Source organism: Amphiura filiformis, chromosome 1, assembly GCF_039555335.1.
Source record: "Amphiura filiformis chromosome 1, Afil_fr2py, whole genome shotgun sequence".
Lineage (NCBI taxonomy): Eukaryota > Metazoa > Echinodermata > Ophiuroidea > Amphilepidida > Amphiuridae > Amphiura > Amphiura filiformis.
In genome coordinates this window covers 28,746,601-28,759,903 of record NC_092628.1, presented here as the reverse complement: position 1 = coordinate 28,759,903, position 13,303 = coordinate 28,746,601, and the positions used below count along the sequence as shown (strand labels likewise).

At 34.7% G+C, this 13,303-nt stretch overlaps 1 protein-coding gene across 2 annotated transcripts in view; it reads left to right on the top strand.

Annotated features, from left to right (window-relative positions):
• The first annotated feature begins 338 nt into the window (after positions 1–338).
• The window catches only part of LOC140139507 (endothelin-converting enzyme homolog), a 38,646-nt gene continuing 25,681 nt past the window's right edge, over positions 339–13,303 (top strand). Inside the window, exons 1-4 of one of the 2 annotated variants that reach the window (XM_072161260.1) lie at positions 339–927; positions 3,994–4,127; positions 5,765–5,962; positions 13,008–13,136. In XM_072161260.1, the coding sequence (XP_072017361.1) occupies positions 738–927; positions 3,994–4,127; positions 5,765–5,962; positions 13,008–13,136 (651 nt within the window). In that variant the 5' untranslated portion in view covers positions 339–737. Of the gene's footprint in view, positions 928–3,731; positions 3,851–3,993; positions 4,128–5,764; positions 5,963–13,007; positions 13,137–13,303 lie in introns of those variants that run through there. The other variant, XM_072161322.1, reaches the window with a different exon arrangement.

Genomic DNA, 13,303 nt, shown 5'->3' with positions numbered 1-13,303 from the left:
CCCCAATTTTTGCTCCATGCCTCAGGGATGTGAGAGTTCCTCTTTTCAGCTGATTTCCTCTTTTTTGTTGCCAAAATTTACGTATTTTTCTTTTATTTTCAGCCCATATTTGGCGTTTTTACCCTGATTTTACGCTGTTTTTAGTGATTTTCCTCGTTTTTGGTCTGTGGCCTCTCACACCCCTGATGCCTGTATCAAGATGGCGGTTGAGTCCTGGTTCTCTGGTTTTAATTCTGTGGTTTAAACCTATACTGTGGTTTACAAAATACTTTTCTCTGCTTTTATACTGATACTAATTTTTCATTTTAAATCTTATTTCATCTTTGCAGGATTGAATTGTGAAACTAATCACAGCATGATTACGAGTCGTTTGAGAATGGAATATGCAGCTGCTCTCATGGTTGATGACTAGATATGTGAACTAATGGAAATCAGACTATCACTTGTACTGAATTTTGCAGCATAGAAAATGGTTGTATTATGACATGACTTATGACTAGTCTTAAATGGAATGGATTGAAGTTTAGATGAAGGCTGAAGGGCTTACTATGTTTTGCAAAATTCCTTTTACAAATTAAGCGTAAAAAGTTGCTAACCGTCCAATGCGTGTTATTTTGCAAAAGGTCCTATTCACACGTTTGATGTCGCATGCGTAAACACGATGGTTAATGCTTAAAAGGAGCCTTGCAAAAGATAATAGCGACATATTCAAACCAGTGCACCTCTAGTCTACAGCAATGATGGCATCATCAGAGGAGGAAACAATATTAGAACCTGAACCTAGGAAGATAAATGGTTTGGCTGATGTGTGTAAGAATGATGGAGGAGATGCATCTCATCATCATACCATGGCAACAAAGGCACTCCTTGCTATGGATGATAGCAGTGATGATGAAGAAAGTAACAGTAGTATTGACGACTTATTACGTAAGTTAACTTATTTTTTTAGTTTAAAATCTAACACTCTAAAAATGTGCTAATCCAACACAAACCTGATGTTTGTTTGTCAGAAAATTAATTTGAATTTTTTAATTTGAAGTAAAGTAGCCCAATGCCCGAAGGGCTTTTTGGTGACTGGAAGGGAAAGAAGAAAGGAATAAAGGGAATAACAAACAAAGAAGTTGTGCCCGTCACGTAGGGATTCGAACCCGAGACCCCTTGCATGCCAGCAAGCACTAGTTGTGGATGGTGAGCCACAGGTCTTTCGCTGGCCAGGCCAATGAAAGCATGCCCATATATCACTTTAGGGTGATTCCATCATCACATCATGTGGGATGCATGCATGTGCAGTGTATATATCATGTGGTATTTTGTAGTACCTGGTACATGTAGGTATTAGGGTTAATGAAATAGAGAAAGAAGAAGGATTTGCTCCAATTTTCATCATGTTGGGGGACCTGCAAAGGCATTCCAAAGTAAAATCACCAGCACTTCACTTTAAATTAAATTTTGTTTGGAGTACCTCACTTGCATCAAATTCAGTCGTAAATAGGGTCCAGCACTAGGAACATTTACTTCCGATTTCTGACGTCAAATCCCCTGTAGGGAAATCTGGTGTTTGAATGAAAATGTTGGTTCTAAAACACAATGTAAATAATCAAAAAAAGGAATACAATGGTAAAATTATGACCACTAATTGGCCCTAAAGGCAATAAGGAATTTAAAAAATATCAGTAAAAGATAGGATTTGGTTGGTCCTTTTGCTGAATGTATATGGCCAATATTTTTGGTGGAAATACACTTAGTTTTGCAATTATGTTTGATGATGTCCCCATTTCTGTGTTTTTTATTTTCTACTTGAATGTCATGATTTTTTGCATTTCACTTGTCACTTTAACTTAATGCTCTGCGTGCTAGCCATGCGCTTCAATGGAAAAAGTTCAAGTTTTGAAATATTTTCTCAAAATATCAAGAGTTATCTTAAGAACTACTGAATCAACACTAGGCTTGTTTGTACTCATTTTGACGCATTTTTTGTGCTGATTCCAAATATGGTCATGAAAATTTACATTTCTGAAATTTTTGAATTTCTAAAAATTTTTTGAAACTTGTCATCTGCAGTCGACACCCGCGTGAAGAGAGTTAATCCAAGCCCAAGCTAACAAATATTTCTCCTCCGAAGAACTCTTTGACAATTTCAGTACTTGCCATTCATGCCCTGATGCTCAATGTCTCATTCCATTTAGCCATGACTAATGCAATTGTTTGCTACATCGTACCTATTCTATTTAACATCTGCAAAAATATGTTCAACTTGACTCAACATGCATCGCACACATTTTTCAAACTGCGCACATGGCAAAAATTGTAATTAGAAAATATGAAAATAATCAGAACCTAAATTTTTGGAAAAGCCCAACAAAATGACATTTTGAAACAAAAATCACAATTTGTGTATTCAAATCTGAGCATGCTGGTGATTTTGCTTTGGAATGCCTTTTCAAGTAGCATTAATTGATCATGGAGGTACCAACTACCAAGTCCCCCAACATGATGAAATTGGAATCAGAAATCACCTTTTAGATGTTAAAAGTCTGAAAAGTGTGAAATCATTCAAAGAGAGTTAATAGCCTGTTGGAAGTGTGAGGCTCCAAATCCCAACAGACAGTGATATGTATACAGACCGCAAAAGAATGAAGGTGCCAGTTTATATGTTATTCACTCCTGTACCGGGGTATATCCTAAACAAAGATGAATATGTCAACATTAAACTAACAGCCAATACAGTGTACATGTACCCGTTTGCATTAAAATTTTCTCATTTGTTAAACTTGGGTGAGAATTAAAGAAACAGTGATCTAAAATTCAAGGAAGAAACAAAATAAAAAGCACTGCACTAGTTTCATTGTTTGAGAACATTTTGTGTACAAATCCATAGGGCATCCAATGGAGCAATCTGCAACTTTTGAATTTGCATCTTCCTTGGCATTTTGAATCATAGTGTCTTCATTTCTTGACCAATTTCATCAAATGAGATCTTGAATCCGTGCTAAAATATCCATCTATTGGCTGATGTTTCTAATTATGACATATATTTGTCTTTGTTTAGGATATACAGGGATGTAAATAGCTGGTATCTTAATTCCTTTGCAGTCTGTATTTCAGGGTGGACAGCTAACTTGACAAAATAACAGCCAGGGAGGAATTAAGTAACTGTCTGAGATGGGTGACATATATTTCCTTTTTTATTCCCCCACATATGTTCCACACTTTCAATAATAATCAATTAGTGTTTGCTAATTTCAATTGATTTGTAATTAGCGATTTTGATCAATATAATCAGGTGTTTAAACATATATGTATTTGGTGGGCCATATCCTTTTTTGTCACAAATATTGATTCAATATTGTGAAACAATTACGTCAATTTGTATGACAACATCTTGCAAATCTGGGCCATTGTGTTGTATTCAGCAAATCTAGCATAATACATAACTGTTGTGAGAGCACAGCCATATGTGGGAAAACAACAAGTTTTGTGATCAACTACATGTATACATGTGGAATATATATTGTGGAATTTATTAAATAGTGTCATTGTTAAAACAAATGGTGCCATTTGAAGAGGAACATTTAGTTAATTATGGAAATCAACGCTACCAGTGATTAATGATGATTTGAACGGATGCATTTTGGACTATAACTTTTCTATTTGTGCCTACATGTAGTATAGTCAAGCTATCTGCATATTTCTACTTCACACAAGTTTTTATACCACTGGGAAACACATACCATCCTTTACCAAGAGTTTTATTTTCATCGGAGCTGTTTGACTAAATTTTGCTATATTTTGATTTTAGGTGTCAACTATTTTTTCTTCATTTCCAAATACACTTGTTTTTATTGTTAAGGTAAGAGTTATAATTTTTATTATTTTTTTTTACTTTTTATGTATTATTAACCTCATTCTGTTATTATTATAAATAACAGGGTCATATTAATTATGCATTTTATTACCATCCCAAATTTGACCATATGTTGTCATTTCACACAGGTCCAGCATTACGTTGGTCGAGACATCAACAACGTCGAAGTGAGCGCTGCATGGCTGTCCTAACTATAGCATCGTTAGTTCTTCTTATATTAGTAGCAATATCAGTAGGACTTGTGTGCTCAAGTTCTAAATGTGTAAGTATATACTTTATTCTTTAACCCCATGAGAACTACCTGCCGATTGGTCAAAATGAATATTGTGTCCGATTTTGAACCAATCAAGGAGGCTATTAATAAGATCATCTGCAAATGCAAGTTTGACCATTAAAGCCTAGTCATAATTGGCAATTGAAATGAGCATTTTCAAGTTATCAACCAATCTGAAATGCTGTTAGATGACCAGTAGTGTCCAGGGGGGTTAAAGCAGTGCACTTTTTATAAGTTGCATTGTGATGTTTTGCCCTGATCGGTAATTATGGTTGATAATATGTGACACAATCTGTTCCATGGAGGCCAAAAGTGGCAAATTTGAAATTGAGATAAATGCACAAATATGGAGTAAAAAGAAAATAAAAGACAAAGAAAATATGTGACACGATCTGGTCCATGGAGGCCAAAGGAGGCATTTTTGACAATTGAGTTACTATAATTATTACCTATAGGCTATCATTTACTGAAAACACCATAATTATTTGGTTCTAAAGTTCTGAAGTTTTGTGATGTCTATATTTTTGTACGTATTTCATTGTTTTTTACTCCATATTTTTGCCTTTATCTCAATTTCAAATTTGCTGCCTTTGGCCTCCATGGACCAGATCGTGTCACATATACATATCACAAAACTTCAGAACCAATGCTAGACCTTTGGTATTTTTCGCTAAATGATAGCCTTATGTTTGTATAAGGTAATAATTATACCTATAGTAACTCAATTTTCAAAAATTACTCCTTTGGCCCAATTGAGCAGATCATGTCATATATGTTTCTTTGTACAAATTACTAATTATTAATTGAGATCTATAAACATTTCGTAGACATGCAAAGGTTTTATCTGATTGGCTTATACATGTACTTGTACACATGTCACTTGTATGACCCTCCCCATGACCCCCGGGAGTGGTGAGTCACTTTACAAAGGTGCGTCGGATTTAACTATACCATGACCCACATGTGCGTCTAAACAATGACGGACATTTGCAGACAATGACTGAGCCACTCGTCAAAATTGTGACGCACATGTTAAGGATTATGACTGTCCTCATGACGCAAATTTGACTCACCATTTAGGTATTTTGACTGACACTGATGCACCTAACCATTGACGCAACCTAGGTAAAGTGACTGACACTGACGCACCCCTCGGGGTATGTTGTGACGCACATATTGAGTCCTTTGGCCCCCATGGACCAGATCGTGTCACATATGAAAGCTATGCACAAGAATACACACATCGCCCAGTATTTTGAGTTCGCGCACATGAATGAGGTCTCGGTGGATTCGTGGAGGGAATGAACTTGATCAAAATGGTGCAAAAGTGGTTGTAAATTACATCCGCACATAATTGTACAGTTGATATGTTTTTGAAACCCAGTCTGATATCGCCTGATATTAACATGTAACACGGTAGATACCATTATTTTCATGTGGAACAACTTGGTGTAGCACCTTGTTGCTCCACATGAAACCAATTGTATCTACCGTGTTATATCAGGCGATAGATGCGCGGCTGGATCTCAAAACAATAGTTTTATCCTCTAAATGTGACAGGCCAGATTATACAGAAGGAAAGTTTATTACATCATCTAACATTAAACATCTTATTCTTTATACAGGAATTATGCACAACCCCACAATGTATCCAAACCAGTGCTTCCATCTTAGGTGCAATGAATCTTAGTGTGGATCCATGTGAAGATTTCTATGAATATTCATGTGGGACATGGCTAGATAAAGTGGATCTTCCTGATGGTCATTCAAGATGGGGTTCTTTTGGAGAGGTAGACTTGGAAAATAAACGTGTCTTGAGAAAGGTTAGTGGTTTTATGGTGGTAGGGGGTTGATTTAGATTATCACAGTTCGCCACCCCATTACTGATGCTAACATAACCCCACAGCCCTCAGCCTAAATTTAAAGTGTAGACCAGCAGTATTTATTAATTGCATTCAGCAGTCGCACCCCAATACAACCCTTACCCCATACACTAATCTTAAAATATCTCATCTCAAAGGTGGATCTATATTATTATCTAACCTTATTCAAAGGCATTGCAAATGTAGGTATGAATGGTGACCCTCATATTATCCAATGCAAATACTTAAAGTGTTTACAGCGTCGACACCAAGGGGGGGAGCATGGGGGAATCCCCCTCCCACATCCTGGGGTACGTTTTCCCCCACTCCACCCATGAAGATGAAATGTGAACAATTTTCAATTTTTTACATTTGGCAAATATTTTATATTACCCATCCAAAAATAACTCCCTTAAAAAAATCCTGGTGCTACCACTGCGTGTATCAAATCTTTGCTCCCCTGCTTCAAATGCTAATAATTTAACAATTTAAGCTGTGTGTAACTGACATTCATGACAAAATTTCCAAAGGGACCAAATTTTTTTCTTTTTCTAATATTTTTTAAATTAGAACCAATTATCAAAATATAGCGTTAAATATTACATAAATGAGCAAATTCATATCCTATACTCCAAATTTTGAATGCTTAGACTTGTGCCAAGTCTTTTGTAATCTTGTGACTGCAATTGGATGAAGTCATGCAAAATTGTTTATGGCCCATTTTATTATTATTTCTTTTCAAATTGCAAAACTGTTAACATTTGACTTTTATTGCCAGTTAGAACTAACCACAGGATAAAGATTTAGCTATGTTTCATTTGGCAAAACAGGATACTATTTTTAATCCAAACAAAATACACTGTTAAGGAGGCTGTGTACTCTCAGACGTGCATGTAGTAAAAGTGCAATAACTTTTTAATTATTCACGCAAGACATATAAAAGTATACATTTTTATGAAGGCAAGACATCAATAAATCTTAATATAAATACAGATTTGGGGTAAAAACAACAATTATCAACAAAATCACAAAAAGTGAGTTTTTGGCAATATTTGTTAGGTACATCATAACAAAAAACACTCTTTCCAAAATATTTTATTTTGTTTTTAGCTCAATCTGGAGACTCCATTCCAAAAACTTTTTTTTTTTTTTTTTTTGATATTGGCCTTATTTTTTGAGATATTGACCATATAAGGCATCAAATTGAACTTTTAAAATTCACAAACGCCTATTTGCACAAAATGATGCCTAAAATCGGAAATAGACCAAAATATAAAAAAATTAGAAAACCGTTTCTTGAGTCAATCATGCTTTTTACGATGATCATATTTGCTTACCTATATAATAGATGCTGTATTGAGTTATCGTGTACCTAAATCATCATTTTACCGAGAAAATGAACATTGAAATAATGGCCGTTGAAGTTTAAAGTGGTCACATTTTGCACTTTCATCGAATCTCGCAGGAGAATGCTGCAGTTTTTATTTTCTACCTTACATTACATAAACATCGGGTAAATCCACGGCCCTTGAGAAGTTTGAGCGAAATCCATTCATAACTTGATATTTAAATCGGGGAGAGAACTTGAAAAAACCCACATTTTATCAGCTAAAACGGAGCCATTTGACCACTAGGTTTTTGTGCTTCCGTGGTGTTTCCATAAGATGCGCCAGCGCATGCAGATAAGCGTCGGCGTATGCGTAGCGTATTTGTGCGTTAACAAATTGCGCGATACGCAACGCGATGCGTTATTCTTGCGCGATGTACCCTGCTGGTACAACAAAGATTTTCTTTCCTTTTCAATTTCAAACACGAGTGGAATAGTGAAATAAAATCCTTAAAATATTGCAGTTGGAGTTTACAAATCTGGATTTTCATTCCTTGTATAAAAAACATAACAAAGTACAAACATATCAAAAAACTCAATTTTATGAAAAGAAACAATGTCTAGAGTACACAGCTGCCTTAAGTAGTGCTGTACATTTCTGGAATTGAGAGTATATAATGCACATCACAAAACAAACACAAAATGAAACATACAAAAATGGCCTTGCCAGCTTCAGGAGGAAATTGACTTGAATACTGGTAAATATTGGTTTTTAATTGGGTACAACTCATTTTATATTTCCACTTTTTAAACTGTACCTCACTTATGTGACATAAAACGTGCGCTAATGTTTGGAAAATTTACCACAACAAATTTGTAAATTAATTTTACATGAAAGCAAATGTCAATTATGTCTTGCTCCAGCCTGTAGGCTGTTTATTAAATTGCAAACTAAATGCATTACATGATAAAGTTGATCAAATTTGCTGTTTCTTGTGGCATTTTGGGGGGAAAGTAGTGCTAAAAGACAAATTTTGTAAAGGGGCTTTTCGTGATCCATATCTTCATCCCCTACTTTTCTAAAAAATAAGTTGAGATTATATCATCAAAAACCTCTAGCTAGAACAAAAAATGTCTTGCAGATTCTTTCGCTTGTCAAAAATATCAATAAATTTGTATTTATGTTCTCTTAGCAGAACAAAATTACAGTACAGTGGCCTATATGTAATACACATAATCATGCATGACTCGCAAACACAAAATCAGAATCAGCTGAAATTTGGGGAATAAGTTTTTTTTTGTGGATATCGACTGAAACATGCCATAAAAAGAGGATGCTAGAATCATGAAATACTTAAATGAATTACATAAATATGAACAAAATTTATTTTGCATACTTATACTTTACCTTATTGATGGTAATAGAAAACAATTAGAAAAATAAGATAAAAATATGTAAATTTATAAAAATGAAATAAAATATTTACTTGATGATTTTATTGATTTTTGTTGCAAGTATTATACAAATAGGATTCTGTAAAAGCATGGTTCTTTAAATGTTCTGAAACCAGTGGAAATTGTGTATACTGTATAAGTAGTAATTTTCGTGAGGGTTTTTGTGCTTAGAGCTCCAACCGCGAAAATAACACCTCGCGAATATATGCAATAATGTATTACAAGTATAGGGAAGGACTAGCCAATCACAAAAATAACATTCACGAAAATGTGTCTCATTCAAAGTCGCGAAAATAACTGTACGCGAAAATTACCACTTCTACAATAAATGAAGTTTCTGTTATTTCAAGACAAATTATGCATTATTAGTAGCAAATTGCAGCAGCTGTTGCCACCATAATTTGCATATGATTAGTTGTGAAAAAATCAATATCTGATCAATATAGATATAATCAATATTTTAAATGCTTGCACAGTCATGATTTAGGATGTGTTTGGAAAATTTTATATGTGGGAAATTCTACACATTGCATTCATCAGTGTTTTGACTGAAAATTAAAAATATTGTATGTGTGATATAAAATGTATGTCGCCTTTATATCTAGACAGGCAATTAGATGTAAAGACGAAGGAGGTCATGCGTCACATCTGTGTCACACAATAGAGATGACCAAACCCTTAGTCTATAACATTAGCAATAGAATAGTTGAGTAATGCCGTAACCGCTGTAGCAGATGCAGCCATAGCCGCACCACTTTTCAGCCTAAAAAAAGTGAAAAAAATGAAAATAAACAATTTGAATAAACATTATATAATTCCCGTCGATCTGCCACTGTTTTCCTTGTTATAAACAATTTGACACAAAAAAAATCTGATTTTAATGTCATAGTTTGCAGTTAAGTTCTATTAACGTACCGTTAAAATTGTACATTCATTTAAAAGTGCTTGAGTTTTAAGGGGTCTTCGCCTCCTTATACCCCCATGAGGGGCTCTACCCTTTCAAACCCCGCTGGGGGGTTTCACCCCCAAACCCTCACTTTTGGGAGCACCACTTTATAATTTGTTCCGACAGGCCTCCATGGCCCAACAAATAAATAACTTAACTATATTTTGTCATGATGTTATTTTACCCCATTGGCACTACTGCCTTTCTAACAGTGCCTCTGATTGGTTAATTAATATGACTCAATTATATGAGTAACCAATGAAAATAGAGCTTTTAGATAGGCCCACAAATGTCCTTTTTTGGAAGCTCAAAGAAAGAAAAAGAGCAAGGTACATGTGTACACCAACTTGATGTGGGGAAACAAGTAAAATACAGACTCACTAGACTGTACACAGAGGGGGGACAAAAACAACAAATGTAGTCATTAGAAGTAGGTAAAGTTTGATAGCCAAAATTTACCAGTTCCAAGGCCCACAAAAATGCTAAACCTGTAGAAACAACATGAATCAATGGGAATACAAAAGTGCACTATAGAACCAGTGATGAAAATCACTGTGCACATAAACAGATATGATAAATCAAACAACCAATGTTCAACCAACAAATACAGGCAAAGTTCGATGACCAAAAATTACCAAATCCAGAGCCCACATAAGTATCAGGAAAACAGTACAAAGGTACACTGGATGTGATAAAAATCACTGCACATAGCAGACAAACAAAACAAAATAGACAAAAAAAACCTGACGTTTTGAGCATAAACTTTAGAGACAGACAACAAAATATAAAAGCAAACAACAAAAACTGCATTCTGTAGTTTAAAAACAAATTCAAGTCAAAAACTGAAGGCAATGATCTTTAATACTTACATGTATGTAGCTAAAGTCATAGCTGGGAACTCTCGTAACTAAGGAGGGAGGTATTATGTAGGACCATACCTGAGGATTGCATGTCAGTATCTTGATTGATTGGTTCAGTTATTACATTCTATGATCATTTTTGTTTGCAAATACTTATATTCACCTCAAATAACAAACCTATAAAACAAAATACTAATATTGAATACTCCTGAGCTACACAGACTGTCCCTAAAAATCAAATAGTTCTATAGTCACCTCAAATAACAAACCTATAAACAAAATACTGATATTGAATACTCCTGAGCTACACAGACTGTCCCTAAAAATCAAATAGTTCTAGAGCCTGCAAGGTGAACAATAGCATGTTAGGAATGACTATCAAGCACAGATATAGCCAACAGAGCACTAAATTTATTGCAACTTACTATCCTTCATCTCAAATAACAAACCCTCAAGTCAAAGTGAATACTCAATAACCACACACAGCCCTTCCCAAGCATAATTCATATGTTACCCCTCTGGCACCAGCACTACTATTGGGCTATTCCATTTAAAATCCACACTACCCCTGTGGAAGATTTTGGAAATACCTCCCACAGAGGGAGTATGTTTTTCAAATGTAACTGGTCATGGTTAATCATTTTGAAACCCATACTCCCTTTGTATTATGGCTTTATCTAGTCTTCCACAACTGGAATATGAGTATTTCATATAAAAGTTACCCAACTGTCTATTCTATTTGAAACTCATACTCCCTCTGTGGAAGACTTTAGCTAAATCTTCCACTGGGGTAGTGTGGACTTTAGGTGGAATAGCCCATTTTAAAGATTCTTTATAAAGTTTAATCCCATTCAGTCCCACTTACCATATATCACTGTTTGGTTCAATGCTTGATATAAGCCTCTTTGTAACAATCAAAATAGCTAGTAAAAGGCAAACTATAGGAAACTGCACAAAATAGCCTGTTTAGTGAAATTTTGAACTTTTTCGGGGCCTGAGCTTTCGATTCAACGATTGTTGCAGGATCTTTATCCTAGCAGGATATTTATATAATATTGAATGGCTTTGAGTGTGATACAAGAATATTTTTCTATCGAGTGCAATATATTCTTGTATCACACGAAAATAAGCCATTCAATATTATTATTTATATCAGGCTTTTGCTATTGCTATGCTTACCTTTTGACCTTCTTGTTTTCTGCTTTTTACTCTCCAAAGACAATTTTGGAATAATTATATATAGGTTTATTTGTAGATGTGGATTATATTTCCTAAGGTTATCATCATCCAGAATTGCCGCGAATTAAGTTTGTGATTTTACTTGTTTATACAGTACTGAAATCTCCTGTGAGCCGTTACGATGTCTGTTGTGTATTGTTGTGCTGTTGTATCATGACGCGTGTTGGTGCCGTCACCATGGTAACGCTTGACGCAGACGCTGTGATCTGGCGTACAATATTCAAGAAATATTGTATTGCATCCGGGTATTTTGAAAATATTGTACAATATACAGTTTTATTGTATCGCTCAAAAGCCTGATATAAATAATAATTATCTTTATCATTTGCTGTTGATAAAGATCCTGCTAGGATGGAAAGCTCAGGCTCCAAAAAACTTTGAAATCAAAATACATGTAGTTCTTAGATGCTGTTTGTTAGATGCTGGTAGTATAAGTGTAATGGGGTGAACCCTATAATCAATCTATATTTATCTCTTTTGGTTCAAGTAAGGTTATTGACACAGGAAAATACTAAAAGGATAACATTTTTTATTCAAACATTAATACTCAAGAAAGCCAAAAAAAAATAAATAAAAAATAAAAAGTTTATAAATTTTTGCAGTTGAAGAACAGGGGTATAACAACTCTCCCTCAAAGTTGTACATTTGTATCTACATTTTATGAAATAAAAGAGATACACACTTATAGACACTGCACGTATACACAATAAGTTGAAATACATTAGGGTAAAGGTACATGTACAATTTCACATATCACACAATCTTTGATAATCACAATTTAGGATAGAAAAAGGATTCACATTATTGTATCAAAGAGTAGCTATAGAATGGTGAGTAGTGGGTAGATGTCCCATTGATGGTGTTCATTGTGAGCATGATCAATTGACAATCTGCTGATGTCATCACAAAATTGTTTGAATGAGACTGGCTTATTGCAAAATTTGAGAATTTATTTTAGTCTATTCTGATTATTAGGGGATATATATCTTTGCTGCAAATTTCCAGAGCAATAATGTCACACTCAACACTATTGACTTGAATTTCAGAAAAAAAAGCAGCATATTTGTTCAATTTGCAATTTCCCCTTGTGAGCTGGGTTCTTCTGATGAATATTTACTCTATACAGATTAGATACAGTACAGCAGTTAAAGTGTCATTTTGTGTACATTTATTTTTCAGCTACTGGGGAAAGATGATAACACTTACAAAGGAAAAAGTAGTACATCAATTAGGAAAGCACTAGACTTCTACACAGCCTGTATTGATAAAGTACATCAAGAAAAAGAAGGAATTAAACCCATGCTTAAGGTTAGTCTCTGTTAAGGTACAGTTTTTAAGCACTAGACTTCTGTACAGCATGTGGTGATGAAGGACATGAAGAAGAAGTAGGAATTCAACCCATGCTTAAGGGATCTAAAATGAGCGTTTATTGCGTTTCGACAGTATTTTTTTGTGGGAGATGAGAGCACCTCAGA